This window comes from Helianthus annuus, chromosome 7 (genome assembly GCF_002127325.2).
Source record: "Helianthus annuus cultivar XRQ/B chromosome 7, HanXRQr2.0-SUNRISE, whole genome shotgun sequence".
Taxonomy (NCBI): domain Eukaryota; kingdom Viridiplantae; phylum Streptophyta; class Magnoliopsida; order Asterales; family Asteraceae; genus Helianthus; species Helianthus annuus.
This window is the reverse complement of record NC_035439.2, coordinates 143197615-143215971: the sequence shown is the minus strand read 5'-3', so window position 1 is coordinate 143215971 and position 18357 is coordinate 143197615. Positions and strand designations below refer to the sequence as shown.

The following is an 18357-nucleotide window of genomic DNA, read 5'->3' as shown; positions in this document are numbered from 1 at the left end:
CTAGTAAGAAGTCTAAACCATTAAGAGCCAGTATGATGCTTAACTGTTCAGAGGCAAATGTCTGACCAATTCAGATTAGGGGTCTTAATCATTCAGACTCAAGTATAATGTTTAACCATTTCAGAGGCAAATGTTTGAACCATTCAGACATTTGCTCATGAAACAAACAGTCTGAAACTCTGAATCGTTAAGTGTTGAACCAGTAAGAGGTCTGAACCATTAAGAGATTCATTAAAAGGTAAACAAACAACCCCTTAATCTCATCTCATCAACGTCCCCACACCAATGTTTTAAAATCCAGTTTTTATAACGTACCAAATTGGCTTCAAAACAGTTCTACCGGATGTAACATGGTTCGACTAAATGTACCGAACGATTTAACCGGTTCTATCGGATAATTCAACCGATACTACCGATCGGTTTAAACAGGTTTTTAAAATATTGCCCCACACACATTCACAAACCACTAAACAAATCTAGAACAAAAAGATTTGATGTGAGAGAAAGTGATCCGACACCCCTATATCTATCTATATCTACTCCCCCAATCACTTCCCTCATCTGAAGTCATTGCTTTCGTTTCTCCGGTCAAATCCTCCACCTCCGGACCCACCCCTGCATTTCCCCCTCTTCTTCCCTCCACCCTCCATTTTTATACCTTCAAAATCACCACTCACAACACCCACAACAACACAATCATCATGGGGTTCTTATTTTTGAAAGATGAAAGAAGCAAGAGAGCATTAAGAGGATTCAAAACCATATTCTTTTTGGTCACCATGATCATATCGTTCTTGTTCTTTTCCGCTCCGATTTTGTTCGCGGTCTCGGACGCTTTGCTTCCGACTGCTCTGTTGTCTACTTCTCTATCGACGCTGTCGTCGTCGCCGGAGTTTTCGGTTTTCCAAACGCTGAATTCTCATTTGAGTAATTACGATTTCCGGTATTCCTTGATTGATATCCCGTTGATTTCGATAATCAGGTCGGGTATCATCCTATGTAAGTGATTAATTTACATGATACATCCAATTGGATCTTTTGACACCTGGTATAGTTCCAGGTGTCTATATACGACTTGTATATGTATATACAAGTCGTATAGTTTAGGTAAGAAAAAGATATAAGAACTCATATATATTTGTATACGAGTCGTATAGTTCATTTTAAAAATGGTATATAGTTCATTTTAAAAATGATATACGACTCAATATATTTTTATACGAATTGTATAGTTCATATAAAAATGATATACGAGTCGTATAACATATATATGTTTATACGATTCGTATATAAAAAAATGATATAGTCATATATCTGTATACGAATTGTATAGTTCATTTTAAAAAAGATATACGACTCACTATGTCTATATACAAATGTATAGTTCATGTAAAAAAGATATATAAGTCATATATACCTTTATACGACTCGTATATTTGTCAGGTGTCAAAAGATCTATCAGGGTGTAAATTAATTTAGCAAATTGTTGATTTGTTTTTATAAACATTGAATTGATTTGATTTGTGATTCTGGCAGGTGTGTACGGACTATGTGACGGTCCGGGGTTATCTAGGGGACCGTATTTGGGGATCACGACGGTTTGTTCGGTGGTTTCTTTGTTGTTTGTGTCGATTAAGGCGGCGTATGTGTTTGGTGGCGGCAACAGGGGTTTCACGGCAGCGGAGGTGGCGTTGTTCGTGTGTTCGCTGTCGTTGGCCGTCGGGCATATCGTGGTGGCGTACCGGACTAGTTGTAGAGAAAGACGGAAGCTTCTTGTGTACAAAATTGACATTGAAGCAGTAAGTTTATAAAATTTGCAATTTTTTTTTTATAAAAATATGCATCAAGTTTAAAAAAAAAAGTAATAAAGATTCATACCCATTTAAAGTATAAAAAAACCACCTCAAGTCCACTTTTTAAATAGTGATTTATGCAATATGCATTAGGAACTTGTACGGTGTGCATTACGAGTTGTACATAACTGAAAATTGTGGCCGTTATGTAACGTTTTTTTTGGCTTGCAGATTTTTACCATCCCAAGGGTTGTTTTATTTAATATGTGAAGTTTATTGATTTAAATATAATTTAAAAAAAGCAGTCAAAGTGACGTTTTATATGACTTTTTGAATTTTGGCAAGCTATGGTTTTATTAATAAATTATAAAATGATCTTGACTCTTCAAGAAGTTGACTCTACACACGGTTTGATCTTCAAGAAATATCTACAACTTGTAGAATATTTCTTGAAATGGACATGTTACAGATTTTAATGCATGATGTACAAGTTAAGATCAAACATACCCTTTTAGTATGAATTTAACAAGAAAGATATGATCTTTTTTATACATGTGAAAAGAGTTGTGGCGCAGCTTGTTGTCTGTTTACCTGTCATTGTTACGTAATTGAGATTATATAAATGTTAAAATAGGTAATAACAAGTTGATTTGGTTACATTTTATATTCAGGTGTCCACATTCAAGAATGGGTTTCCAAGGTACCCAAAGATTCTTCAAGATGAAAGAGTCAAACTCAAATTGCAAAAGTAGATGTGGAAGTGGAAGCATAACTATTCCCATCTTATCCTCGATCTTTTCAATGGCCAGCCTAGATTCCCAATATCCAAGATTCAGGTAATTGAATCCATACAAAATGTATTTACTATTACTAATACTAAGACCCGAATTTATCATCTAATATTGCGACACATGGCGCTGACTAGACGTCTACTCATCACCTTGCCCACTCACGCCCCCCTCACTTGAGCCTGTTGTGATAACTTTACCAATAGCGTCTCAAAACACCCCTACACATGCCCAATCGCGCCAGCGACCACACTGAAGCCTCCGCTCGCGCCCCCCGCCGAAGGCTGGATGTTGTGGTATGCGCGACCAGGGTGGCACTTCATCTGGCTGGCGCCCCCCGGTGAAGTGTCCACAACGGACAGTCTAAACTGTACACTTTTTATAACGAGAACACACACCCTTTAAAAATCTATCGTAAAATCCACTCAATGTATACCTTGAAGGAGTTGAACGCACACCACTCTACTTTAGTAAAACTAAACACCTGATACCACTAGACGAACGGGCCTTGAACATTTGTTTATTGTTTGAATTGAATTGCCCTATATGGTGGGACATTTGTTTATATATGATATATATATTTAATTAAGCCCATGCCAACACATTTCCCCATATGACAGATTGCTTGGTATCTAAAAAAAGATTACTTTTTTCTCCAATCTGTCCTGTTAATGAGCCAATTTCAGTCATCACATGTGCTCCACCCTGAACAATTGGCAACTTGCTCATGACAACATGGGTATCATCACTTTTGTCCAAGATTTCAGTTGGGTTTTGTTTTTTAGGCAATCTAGGATCCTATGTTGTTTGTGCACATGGTAGTAGGTAAATAAACAAGTACTTGAATGTAATGTTTGTTTGGTTATGTTCTTTTGCAGGTTTTCCAAAGGAGAACTTTAACTTGATGGCCAAACATGAAGAGATAACCAAGATAGATGAATTAAGTTTGTGTACATATGTAAACTAAGAGTTATATGTTGTTTCTTGTATAGAAGTGGAAGTAAAGTATCGTGTTTGCGATCTGTCTTCCAACAAAAAAAGAAGAAAAAAATCATGTATAGTTATTTTCGTGTTTACTAGATATTGAAATATTTACATACATCTTTTTTAGGGATGTACACATTAAAAGGGTCAATGCGAGAGTGTCTAGCGATACAAGTAACACGTTGTAAACTCGCCTCATGTATGGTATGATGTTATATCAAGATGCCGTTAAAAAAAGATATTTGATTTAAATTATCTCAACTTTCACCAATTGGCCGATAACATCCCCAACTTTCTATTTGTACCACATCACTTCCAACTTTCAACATATAAGCGGATAACACTTCCAGACTAACCCAACACTAACCCAGTTTGCTGACATCAGCTGTCATATCCCCAAACCAGTGTCACATTAGCTGGCATGTCACCAAAAAGCAACGTTAGATGCCACGTCATCAAAAGTCAAGTCAGATGCCACATCATCAAAATATTCCACGTCAGATGCCACATCAACACACAAGTGCCACGTTAACACACATCAGCAAAAAACTAACTAGGTTAGGGTTCAATTAGTTTGGAGTGCTATCGGCTAATAAGTTGAAAGTTGAGAGTAACGTGGTACAAATCTAAAATTGGGAATGCTATCAGTCAACTGATGAAAGTTCGGGTTATTTAAATCCAATGTATCTTAAAAAAATTGATGTTATAAGGACATCTAGAAGATGGTGTTTATAAATACTTTCTATATATTATTCCATAAAAAAGGTTATTTTTATAAATCAAAGATGGTTACAAGTCCCACTTGAAAGTTAATAGAGGGCAGAACATAAGGTGCCCGCAGCTGTCGGAGAGGCAAGAATAATAGGGTGGGTAATTTCCATTTTTGCTCAATAATTGATTTGTTTTTAGATATTTTTCGAACTTCTGGCATAAGCTTAGAATAAATGGACACAAATATTCAAATACAATGATAGATATAGACAACTGATTGATAAAAAAAACAATATGCCAAAAATGTTGTTGGTATAAACACAAACAATTCACTAAGGATCACCATCACGATATTCACACACGTATCCTTATTTCCACATCCCTTGAAGCGTCGTGTTTTGGCCAAAGCGTGGCGTTTAGGGTTCTTTTCCAGACAAAAGGTGATGTGAGCTGATGTGACTTTGATACGAGGTTTGATTTGGTACGATGTTGTTAGCCGGGTCACGAGGAACCCTAATCGTGGCGCTTCGACCCCAAATTCTGGTGCTTTAAGAAAGCAGACCATGCATTCGACATTCCATTCAAATTCCAAAGGCCTTAAAGTGTTTCAAACAAACGCGCATTTTGTTGTTTTAGTGGCGTTTCTTCAAAATACGATGTCGTGGTTTAGCAACTACCTTTTCGGTGAATACTCTGACGAGTCCGTTGTTCCAGATTCTTACGAGGGGACCGCTATTTTTGACTCGTATGAGAAACCGGTCCCATGCAACATGATGGAGGAGGAGGAGGTTGTCTCTGACATTCGTTATCGTGACAATACGGTGCAGCTGGACTTAAATATCCCTGTGGAAGACTCGTACGCACAACACGGCTATTCAAATTACGGATACGGAGGTGAACCATATCCCTAGGCTGAATATCTGTACGGTCAGCTAAACTATCTCGATCACTATTATGGTGGTGAGCAGAGCTATATGTACAACAAGACTATCCCGACCACGGTTACAGTGGTGAGCAGAGCTTTGTACAGCAAGACTATCCGGACCAGGGAGATGGTGGTGAACAGAACTTTGTACAACAAGACTATCCAGACCAGGAAGACGGTGGTGAGCAGGAGGATCTGTTAGTCGATGAGGAAGGCTCTTACCCAATTATATTTTCGTTTGATACAAACCTGACCTTTTCGTCGCATGAGGAGTTGGTGGATTGGGTACATAAGACGGGAAAGGTCAATGGTTACGCCATTGTGATTAAAAGATCGAATAAAAGAGGAAATCATTTCAAGGTCTGGTTTCAGTGCACTCTTGGTGGGGAGTATAAGAATGTAGCTACAGTGAGGAAAACATGTAGCAAGAAAATAGGTTGCCCGTTTGCGTTGATAGGGTTTACGGAATCAAAAGGAAGTGTTTGGAGGTTAGAGGTGACGAACCCGACGCACAACCACACTCCTATTGAAAACTTAGAGGGTCACACGTATGAGAGAAGGCTTTCTTTGGAGGATAAAAGATTGATTGAGCAGCTGGCAGAGCAAGATATTCCAAACTGTAGCATCTGGCGAACGTTAACGAAAAAGAACTCGGATAAAAAGATTATTCTGAAAAATATACATAATGTTGTTCAGAAGTTCAATGCCGGAAAGAGGGTCGGCGAATTTCTAATGCAACAACTCGAAAACCTTCTTGTCAAAAAAGATTTCACTTATTACATACGCGAAAATGAGACCACGAACGCAGTTGAAGATATCTTCTTTATCCACAAACTTTCATTTACTATGTGGTGTGCATTCCAGCATGTGCTAATGATTGACGCCACCTACAAAACAAACTTGTACAATCTTTCGTTTGTTCAGGTCATAGGTATGACGTCGATAAACCAGTCATTTTCGGTTGCTCATGCGTTAATTTATGCAAAGAAGATAGAAAACTACATATGGGTGTTGGAGAGGATCAAGTGTATGTTGGTGGATTGTATGGAGCCGCGTGTCATTTTAACAGACAGGGACTTGGCGCTAATGAACGTGTGTGAACAAGTTTTCCCAAAAGCGTACAACTATCTTTGTCAGTTCCATATTCATCAAAATATTAATAAGAACAATGAGGAGAAATTTACTAAGGAGTGGAAAGAATTTCTTCGTTCGTTTTCGACATTGTGTGAGTCTTCGACCGAGGAAATATACAAGAATAATTTGGAAAACATTGAAGCACAACTAAAACAAGTTGGTCGTGGACGTGAGTATTCAAAAAACCACACACATAAGGTGCGAAAACGAAGCAGCTTCACCATTATTATTATTATTATTATTGTTATTATTATTATTATTATTATATTATTATATTATTATATTATATATTATTTATTTATATTATATATTATATATTATATATTATATATTATATATTATATATTATATATTATATATATATATTAATAAACGAATTGAAATGAATAGTGATTTTAATATTATAATAATATATAGTTTTTTTTAATATTATAATAATAGTTATTTTCTTTATTTTTAACTTTAATCCTTCTTTTAATATCACGGGTTGGAATCAGTGTTGTAAAAATCGCGACTAGGCGACGATTAGTCGGCGATTAATCCCTAGTCGTCCAGCTACTGAGTAATTTTTCTTAAATCGGTCCATTAACCGACTAGGTCCGACTAGGCACGACTAGGTCCGACTAGGCCAGCCAAAAGTCGACGATTCCAGCAAAAAACCTGTATATTCCGGCCTAAACCTATAAATTCCGGTCAGTTTCCAACCAAATCATTTGAATTCCAACAATAAATAATGTATACTTAAATAAATGAGTTGAGTAAGATTTAAAACCTAGCCACTTAAAATATTTACCTATAAAAATGTATATATTTATACATAAAACTGAAAATTACATATAAAAAACCCGATCCGATTAATCCCGATTAATCCCGAGTAATCCCGAGTAGTCCCTAGTCCCCACTTCACCGGCCGACTAGCGACTAGCGAGTTCTCCAACCTTGGTTGGAATAAGTTTGGTGTCAACCGGTGCCGAACCATTACTGGTATCAAAAATACCGGTACGGTCCTGTTCGGTATCAGTACATGAAGGTAAAAACCGGCACTAATACAGAAAATGCTAAAAGTTGGTGCCGAATTGATATTGGAAATCTTTTGGTTTAGGAAATTCAGTGCGGCTACCTGGTACCATTTGCTCATCCCTGATCACAGTTACCGTACGAACAACAGTATCGTACAATTTTTTTGTTGATTTTCTTCAACTTTTAATTTTTTTTTTTTTTAGTTTCAGGGGTAGGGATGAGCTCGGTGCCAACCGATACAAAATCGGTACAGATACTGAGTAACAAAGGATGGCGGCTGAATGATACAAAATCGTTACCAACAGGAGGAGTTTGAGAATGTGTGACCAAAGGGTTTTCGGAGGTGAACGATGGCTGAGTAACAAAGGATGGCGGCTGAATGATTTTATAAGGTTGAGGAAACCGCGTAAACGAGAATGATTCCAAACGTCTTTACTGGTAATCAATAGCATTAAAAGGAATTAATTTATGGGAAAATTACCAAAGTGGCCGTTTGACCAAGCCAATTTCGAAAATAGCAATTTGACCGGGCATAATGCACCCTCCCATCAAAGTGAACTCCCATATTTATGCACCTTCAATCCAACCACCAGCTAGCCGACACGTGTCCCTGCAGCCTGAACCGGCTTTATGCCGCGTCGCCTGTCAGCCGAGCCGCTTCCCCCCCAAGCCAAGCCGCTTCGCAGAATGCCTGATTTATGCCGCTTTGAGGACTGCCAAGCTGAGCCGCTTCATGTTAAAGTCGAGCCGCTTTACCCCATTCCAAGCCTCTATAATCTGAATTTAAGCCGCTTTTGTTGGTGCACTTGTGTCTGTACTTTGTCTGTATTCGGTCTTTATGTAACGATGTCCTGATTTGTGTTGTAAGTTGACCAAGTCAACCATCCTCCGGTTTGACTTGGACACCAGTTGATATGTTGAAAGATGTTCTGATCGAAGGATAACCTCGAAGGATACTGTTGATCCTTCGAGGTGCTCGAAAGATATGCTTCGAATGGTAGACCTCGAAGGTTCATCCTTCGAGGTCCCTGCTTATCCTTCGAAAGCTTTGTTTCCGAAAGATGATCCTTCGGACCATCTTTCGAATCCTTCGAGCAGACCTGCTGAGCTGGGTATATATATACCCATGCATGTGTTGAGTTTCAGATAGACAGACACAAAGACAGAAAGAGAGAGCATTCTTTGAGAGCATTCTGTCCAAACTCACACACACACTTTAGAGAGTTTATAGAACACTTCTGTAAACATCGAGCTTGTAACCGAACCCTCATTGCATTAATACAAGTTGTGTTAATCGGTGAACTTGTGTGTTTGTTTCTCTACTTGCTACTAACTCGGTTTGCTTGCTAGCTTGGATTCCGCACTCGCTAGTAGGTTTGTATAACAAGGTTTAGGTTCGTAATCCTCCGCGAAACAGGGACCTACAAGTGGTATCAGAGCTAAGGCTCTTAACCTTGTTTAAAACCGGGTTTTTACAAGTTGTGGTGTGTTGAAACACTTGGTTTTGCACCTGTTTTTACTTGTTTTCTTGCATTTTCTTTGAGTAAAAACGTGTCTAAACTAATCGGGAGTGTTCAGGGTCGGTTTGGGTAACATAAAAATCGTGTTTGTGAAACTTTGATTTTTCCGGCCATATTCCGGTTATCATTCCGGTGAACTGGACTTGAGGATATGGTTTGCCTATTTTGGTAAAATTTTTGAAAGTCAAAAAGTTTGGTGAAAAGTTGTTGCAGAACCATCCATTCTGCCGAAAGTTGGTACACCAACCCATCACCTTTTCACCAACCTATCACATCAAAGTCAGTTGTGTCAGAGCCTCTCGAAAGATATCTTTCGACATCGAAAGATTATCCTTCGACATCTGTCGATCAAGGAAGGTTCGAAAGATTGTTATCCTTCGACCCATCCTTCGGAGTCTGAGTCATATCCTTCGAGAAAGGAATCTTTTCGAAAGACTAGTGTCCGAAAGATTAGGATCCTTCGTATTGGTGAATCTTTCGAGATCTGTTGTTCGAAAGATAAGGATTTAGCTCGAAAGATAAGGATCTTTCAAAGGAGAATCCTTCGAGCTCTTGAATCTTTCGAAATCATTGTTCGAGAGTCAACAGTAATCTTTCGAATACTGTTGATCCTTCGAACAAGGTTATATCTTTCGATTGTGGTCAGTTTGTTGTTAACAAGTTTCTGTGATTTCAGATCCTTCGACCAGGATCCTTCGGCTGTGTATCTTTCGGATCATTCTTACTTAGCATTTATTTTGCTTATCTATCATGAATCCAAGTTGGTGGGGAAGTCCGGCTCCAGACAGTGGAAAATACATGAATACCAGTCAATCTCCATCATGGGCCGAATCTCCGGTATCTACATCCTCACAAACAAATGCCACTCAAGCTGGTCAATGGGCGTTTGTTTCAAATCAAACTCCGAGTATTCAAAGTCTTCTTCTAAGCGAAAGTGAAACCGGAAGTTTGAACAGGCCTCCAAAGTTGATGCATCTTAATGAATATCCGGGATGGGTTGATCGTTTCCATACATATATTCTTGGTCAAAATACAGAGTTATGGTTGCGTTTTACTACGGAATTCGATCAAACTATCGAGGTTGCTGCTTCTTCTACAGCTACATTTGCCGATCTTCCTGAAGATCAAAAGAAGACGTATGACTTAGAAAAGAAAGCATACGCTATTCTTACTCAAGCACTGAGCAAGGATATTTATCATCAGTTCGTCAGTTTCAAGACTACGAAGAAGCTGTGGGATGCATTGAAGACAAGAGGAGTAGGTAATGAAGCCACACGTCAACTACGACGAGATCTACTGAAGAAAGAATTCGATGGCTTCACATGTATGGATAAGGAGTCCTTGGGAGATATGACAAGCCGCTTCTATCACCTACTTACTGAGCTGACCAATTTTGAAGTCACAACGACTCCAACAGAGGTGGTAAAGAAGTTTGCAGATGCATTGCCTCCTCAATGGAATAACTTCCTGGAAATCTTGAAGTACAACGGAACGTTGAAAACCACAAATATCAACGATTTCGTGCAGCTTCTGGAGAACAAGGATCAGGAAGAAACGTTGAAGGCAAAGAGAGTTGCAGTGCCACAGAATCCAGAGATGTATTATGGCACCTCCACTACTTCATCTGCAAAAGCCGGTTCACATGCTCCACTTCAAACGGCATTTGTCACAAGCACGGATATGTATGGCAATCCAGTGCAAGTTCCTGTCAAGCCGCCTCCAACCACAGATCTGTATGGAAATCCAATACAACCACCTCCTCCTCCTCCTGCTCAACAACCACAATATGCGTGTTATGGAGGAACATCATCTGCTGCAGGTCAACAATCAAAGTCAAATCCAGTACAGCTTGACACTTCAAGTTTTTCTAAAATCAGTGTAGAAGTAGCTAAGGAACACATGGAGCTGCTTAACACTGTAGTGAGCGCGTACTGTGGGTTGATAGAGGGTCAGATTGGAAACATTAATCTGACACAAGAAGATTACAGGCAGATTGATAAGGAAGAGATGGACTTGATGGATATCAAGTGGGCCTTTGCGAGTGCTGTGAGAAGAGCAAAGGATTGGATGGAAAGTACTGGCAGAACCAGCTTGGAAAGTAAGCGAGACACCAAGTATGGGTTCGATAAGCAGGCTGTTAAGTGCTTCAACTGTGGTGAACGGGGCCACTTTAAAAGGGAATGTACAAAACCAGCACAGCACGGGAATCAAAATCCCTTCAGAAACCGAGGCAACCAGCAGAATCAGAACAGAAACACTGAGCGTTCATTGGTGCCTGCAAATAACCAAACCAACCGAGCACTTGCAGTTCAGGTGGATGAAGGTTGTGACTGGTCAATCCAGTTGGGTGCTGATGCTCCTGATGAAACAGCATGTTTTGCTAAAATTGTGGAAGAGTTGGTTCACACCAGTGGTAGAGAATCTTCTGCCAGTGGTGGTGAATCGTCTGAAGATGAAGACTCTTCTGGTTATAGCAGGAGTGCTGATGAAGAATCATCCAATTCTGGTGATGATTATGTGGGTGAGACATCGAATGCAACAATCGATGCAGATATTGATGAACTCTTGGAGGAAGCAGCAGCAGAAACTCAAAGAAGATCTATTTTGGTGGATCAAGCTGCTTATACTTCGTCTTCTCTCCATTCAGCCTTTATGGCTAATGTCGACGGTTCATCAAGTCAGGTATGTGTCGATGAACCCACTGCTGTAAATTGTGATGAATGTGCTAGGTTGCATGCTAGATGTGCTGAAATGGAGAAAAGTATGTCTGAGTTGCAAGGCAAACATGATGCTTTACAAGCTAGTTTGTTTGACTTGCAAGACAAACATACTACTGTGAATGAGAATTTGAGTGACTTGCAAAGCAAGCATGAGGCTTTGCAAGAGAAATATGATGTGACATTCGTCCACAATCAGAAGTTGACTGTGGATCTCTCTAAATGCACAGAAGCCAACATGTTTTATGAAAACCATGAAAAAGAATTTAAGTCAGTAATTGAAACATTAAAGAAGGATAAAACTGAACTGACTAAAATGGTTTCAAGAAAACAAACTGATATTAATTTGTATATATCTCGCCTTGAGAGTATGCAAAAAGAAATGGCTTGTGTGAAAACCGAAAGTGATGCGATCCAACTCAAGCTAGACAGTTATTTGAGTTCTAGCTATGTGTTAGATCACATCATTGACGTTCAGAAGGAAAAGAGAGATGTCACATGCATAGGGTACAAGAAGTGTCCACCACCAGTGAGACATAATTATGACGCCATGCCTGATGAAGAGGACAGAGTTTTCTTTGAACCTTCTGTGCCTCTAGATGTTAAGGAGTTTGCTGCAGGACTCGGATACCAAAAGGAAGTATCCTCAGATTCAGATGTGTCAGCAGATACATTTGTGAGTGCTGAACAGAATCAAGATCCTCCAGTTGTGATTGAGGATGCTGATTCGTCTGATGATGAATCTGACGATACTGTCCCAGCAAAGTCTGATGCGGTAGCCAAAAATGAGGACATACCTCTTGAGAATCACATTCTATGTGATCCCCCTGTTCAACCCGCTAAGACTGTTGCAACTGAGTCCTCATCTGCAGAAAAGCCGGAGAGTGTGAATTTGCTGTACACTCTAGTTGGTGATGACAAAATTTACTCAGACAAAGATTTTCCCATTAAGAATGTTAATCAATCCTTAATATGCAAAGTCTTTGAGAATTCGACGAGTAAGTTCTTGGGAAAGGCAGGACCTAAAGTCACAGTCACACAGTGTCCTCCAATCCCAAAGGCTGAAGTTCGAAAGCAATTTGGCAACAAGAAATTGCCAACAGTGCCAACACAGCAAAATCACACCAAACCCAAAGGTAAAGCACCGGCTCCAGTGCAAAAGAAGCCGAACCAAAAGAAGAAGAAGAATGTTAACTTTGTGAAATCGACGGGAACAGACAAAATTGAGAAGTTTGAAAATCAATCTAACTTAGATTTTGTCAAGAAAGCTTTTGTCGAGAAAAGAAATGAACCAAGCAGTTCAAAACCTAGTACCTCGGGTTCACAAAGTTCAACATCATCGGCTAGACGATCACATGATTCTTCGGGGTTTGTAGAACGAAGATCATGTTTTGAGTGTGGAACCATTGGGCACATTATTAGAAACTGCCCATATCTTCATAAACAAAAAGGAAAGGTTGATGATCCCCGTGGGAAAACTGACCGTAAGCCAACTGTTTCCACAAAACAAGATCCCCGCCTTGTAAAAGAAAGGGAAAAGAAACAGAAAAGGCAACAGGTCAAGAAAATTGAAAAGGCGATTAAAACCGATGTGGTTCAAAAACAATCTGTTGCTGTAAAACCAGAAAATTCTAAAACTTCAAACAATCAAGAAGTTAAATTATTAAAGAAAGACACTGGTAAAACAAAACAGACTTGGAAACCTAAATCGGTTACTGAATCAGGGGGACCATCACAATTCACCAACCATCAAAGACAAGAAGTTATTGTCATTGATGAAAATGGAAGACCCAAGACCACAATGGCTTGGGTCCCCATCTCCAACTAATTCATTTGAGTTCATGTGCAGGGTGCTTCAGGAGGAACTATCAGTAGTCATTGGATTGTTGATAGTGGGGCATCCAGGCACATGACAGGCGACATGAAGCTTCTCTACGACGTTAAATCTATTAGAGGAGGTTATGTTGCTTTTGCTGGAGATAAAGGTGGATACATTACGGGTGAAGGAATGATATCTAACGGGATTGTCAGCTTTGACAAGATCAATTTTGTGCAACAACTTGATCACAATCTTCTTAGTGTTTCTCAAATCTGTGACAAGAAATTTTCAGTACACTTTGATGCTAATGGATGTTATGTGCTGAAACCCGGCTTCAAAATTCCAAAAGAATGGATTCTCTTGTCGGCTCCAAGGATAAATGATTTGTACGTCCTTGACATGAGCCAGGCTATTACTACGTCTGCACAAGCAACTTGTTTCGTTTCTAAAGCCACAGAAAAAGACACTATCTCTTGGCACAGACGAATGGGTCACATTCACTTACGCAAAATGAATCATTTGGTTTCAAATGAATTGGTGAATGGTGTTCCCCTCAAAAATTTTCATCTTCAAGACATCTGTGTTTCGTGCCAGAAAGGAAAGCAAACAAAGAAGAAGCACCCTACAAAGAAGATCAACACAGTGGCAGTTCCTCTTGAGCGTTTGCACATGGATTTGTTCGGTCCTGTCAAGCACAAGAGTATTCGGGGTGATCAATACTGCCTCGTGGTTACTGATGATTATTCAAGATTTTCTTGGGTTGCGTTCATGGCACACAAGAGTGAAACCTTTGGCATTATCAAAAACTTGATCATTCAGATTGAGAATTTGTATAAGTTGAAGGTTAGGCGGATACGTAGCGACAATGGTACTGAATTTAAGAATCATTCCATGACGGAGTTCTGCACTTCAAAAGGTATTCTTCATGAGTTTAGTGCAGCCTATACTCCTCAACAGAATGGTGTCGCTGAACGTAAGAACCGCACATTGATCGAGACTGCTAGGACAATGTTGGTAGAGTCACAGTTACCCATTCCATTCTGGACTGAAGCTGTGGCCTCTGCATGTTACACATTGAACAGAGTCCTTACAGTCAAAAGACACAACAAGACCTGCTTTGAGCTTCTTCAAAAACGGAAACCAGATTTGTCTTATCTAGAACCGTTTGGAGCTCCATGCACAATCATCGATCCTAATGGAAAGTTTGGGGCAAGAGCAATTGATGGATACTTTCTTGGGTATGCCACCCCTAACTTACGAGTCTGGAATCTAGAGACTAAAAGGGTCGAAGAATGGTCTGAGGTCAGAGTACAAAGGCACACCCTGCCAGTCAAAAATCCGGGTCAACCTTGGATGTTTGAGTACGATGACTTCTTCAATTCGATCAATGTTGAAGCCGTTGAAGAAAATGCTGCGGCTAGGATGTTTTTCGAGAGTGACAATGCAACAGTTTCACCGGTGGTTCGTCCGATTCTTGTGAATCAAGAACCATCTTCTTCGGTGAACAATAATACTCTCAACAATGAGGATTTTCATGATGCAACCGAATTGAACGAATCTTCAGAGGATGATGAATTTCTAGATGCAGATCAAGAAGCTCCTACAACAGCAGTTCATGGTACTTCAGAGGGCACTCCTCCAGTTGATACACATAGAACAGCTGAGACTACTGCATCATCCTCTTCGTCAATTCCGGGTCTTGAATTGGTTGTTGATCTTAATCTTAACAACCTGGGTATAAATGTTCCAGTTCCAGATAATCCAGAAACAAGGATTCATAATACCCATCCTCAACAAAACATCATTGGAAATGTGCAAAGTGGCGTACAAACAAGAAACATGTTGCGAAACAACAACAATGCAGGCTTGTATGCAGCCATTCGAGAATCCGGGCAACAAAACGACTGGTCCTTCGCGTGTTATGTCTCACAAGAAGAACCCAGAACGTGGAAAGAAGCCTTGAAAGATAATGCTTGGGTTGAAGCAATGCAGGAAGAACTGCAACAATTCCAGAAGCTGGGTGTCTGGAAGCTAGTAGAGAAACCTGCTGGATACAAGAAGATTGGTACCCGTTGGGTTTTCAAATGCAAAAAGGATGACCGCGGAGTTGTTATCCGAAACAAAGCTCGTTTAGTCGTTCAAGGTTTTCGTCAGATTGAAGGGATCGACTACAACGAAGTGTATGCACCAGTGGCACGTCTCGAAGCAATTCGAATCTTTCTAGCCTATGCGTCCTTCAAAGGATTCAAGGTTTATCAGATGGACGTGAAAAGTGCATTTTTACACGGTGTGGTTGAAGAAGAGGTGTACGTCGAACAGCCTCCAGGTTTTGAAGATCCTATCCATCCCGATCGGGTTTGGTTGCTCAACAAAGCTCTTTATGGTCTTCATCAAGCACCACGAGCTTGGTATGCAACCTTATCACACTATCTGCTGGAGAACGGTTTTCGTAGAGGTCTTATCGACTGTACTCTTTTCATCAAGGAACAAGATGGAGATCTTCTTCTGGTACAGGTATACGTTGATGACATTATTTTTGGTTCTACTAATGATGTCTTGTGTAGGGAATTCGAGCGCATCATGCAGGATAAATTCGAGATGAGTGCTATGGGGGAAATGACCTTCTTCTTGGGCCTACAAGTGCAACAAACGGAGTCTGGGATATTCATCCATCAGACTAAATATGTTGGTGACATCTTGAGCCGGTTCCAGATGTCTGATGCAACGCCCATTGGTACCCCATTGCCAACTAATCACGGAATTACTCCAGACTTGAAGGGAGAAGCTGTTAGCCCTTCAATCTATCGCGCTATGATCGGATCTCTTATGTACCTCACAGCATCAAGGCCAGACATAATGTACCCAACGTGCCTGCTTGCTAGATATCAAGTTAATCCGAAGGCCTCACATCTTGCTGCTGTCAAAAGGATTTTTCGTTATTTGAAGGCGTACCCCGACACCGGTCTGTGGTACCCTAGGGATAATAACTTTGAATTGGTAGCTTTCAGTGATTCTGATTTTGGCGGATGCAAAATCGACGGTAAATCCACAACGGCTGGATGTCAGTTTTTAGGAAATCGCCTGGTTACATGGCAGTGCAAGAAGCAGACGTGTGTAGCTACATCAACATGCGAAGCTGAATACATTGCTGCCTCAAGTTGTTGCTCCCAAGTTCTTTGGATCCAACAACAAATGCGGGACTACGGTTTTGAATTCCTAACTACTCCTATTTACGTTGATAATTCTGCTGCTTTAGATATCACTAGAAATCCTGTGCAGCATTCAAAGACCAAACACATCGAAATCAAATATCACTTCATACGTGATTGCTTTGAGAAAAGGCTAATCGATGTTGTTAAGGTCCACACCGATGACCAACGTGCCGACTTATTTACCAAAGCTTTTGACAAATCTAGATTTGACTTCTTATTACTGGTAAATGGCATTAAGGTCAAGCAAGAGTAAACCAACATCGGAAAATCATTTTTGTAAATATCTTTGTGTGTTTTTAAATTTATCTTAGTTTGTTGATTTTAGGGGGAGTAATTCCAAAAATCAGAAAATCCAAAAACATCGAAAAATTTCAAAAACACAAAAACAATAGAAAATCAAAAATGAGTTTCCTGGCGAGCAAAAGAGAAAATGATAGTATATCAGTGGTCTATCCAAACCTCTTTTAAACCTTAAATGAAAAACGATAAGCAGCTCTATATAAGATGTATCGGTAGGCTCACAATCATTTTAAAGTGTGCAGGGTGATATAAATCTTAATCGACTGAAGACCAGGTGGGAACCATTCATTGGCATATGGTCTTAGTACCGAAATTTCGTTTGATAGATTGCCGAGGTTCTGAGATATTCGGTCTTTATGCTGCTTATCATCTGGGTATCATGGTTGTATCTTTTACCGAAAAATAACGGGGACGCAAGTCTAGATCTTCCATGATACTATACATACGTGTACATAATTCATACTGCATTCGACCTCAATAAGTGATAAACAATCACATGTCCACATCAATAAGTGATAAAATATCACATTTATCCGGGAGTCAAGTTCGTCTCTCTGCTGTACGGAAGTACTGACCTGTTCACGGACTTGCTCCTGTGCCCTCATGCATATGAAAATCAAGTTCCTCATCAATAAGTGATTACATCACATAGGGCTTGTTTTCAAATCAAAATAAGTGAGTTTCTCACAATTTATACGGTCAAACAGATGATAATCGGTATACTCACCGGTAAGATGAACCCTCGTGCATACCTTGATACGGGAATGTGTCGTGATGTGGATGAACACCGGTCGGTAAGTATAAATCATACATTAACGTATCCTCTAAACATGATTACATCTGATAAGTTGAGCTTAAGTGGACAACAATACCGATAATTGTTATAGGATGCTTATCTTAATGTTAACTAACTGAACAACAAGAGTGTTTTGGCATGACCGTACACTGATATGATTCTCTTACCCTCGAAACTCGCAAAAAGAATGTTTGTATATATTTATTTATTTACTGCTTAATTTTTATTATTTCTTTTAAACAGTTTCGTCGTTTGGTGCATATCAGCACGACATTAGCGGTGATGTCGTTTGATAACACTCAAAGGATTTTAAATTGTTGTCTTTTAATTTCAAAAATACCAAAAAGATTTTAGGAGTGTTTTAATATAAACTTTATAAAAGCCAAAAAGATTTTCTTTCAACTTTATTTTCGATCGTACGATGTTGGAGCTCAAGACTTCGTTACCTGAAACCTGAACGAAAACCGAATTGACTAAATCTTCATAAACGGTCAAAAATTTGCAGATTTTGAAAGTTAGAATTTGAAATTGATAAATTTATTAAACTTTCAAACTGTCGGACGGTGTTTGTTTGTGACATGGTCATTCGTGTGTCATTTGTTTATACTATATTCCAAGCAGTTGTTCTCATTACGCGT

The 18357-nt window shown here is 39.5% G+C and overlaps 1 protein-coding gene across 1 annotated transcript; it reads left to right on the top strand.

The window, feature by feature from the left end:
- The first annotated feature begins 518 nt into the window (after positions 1-518).
- Positions 519-3716, top strand: LOC110868976. The gene is made up of 4 exons (XM_022118263.2): positions 519-999; positions 1537-1799; positions 2465-2629; positions 3460-3716. The coding sequence occupies exons 1-3, from the start codon at positions 702-704 to the stop codon at positions 2543-2545; spliced, it is 642 nt and encodes a 213-aa protein (XP_021973955.1). The 5' UTR covers positions 519-701; the 3' UTR covers positions 2546-2629; positions 3460-3716.
- The last annotated feature ends 14641 nt before the right edge of the window (positions 3717-18357 follow it).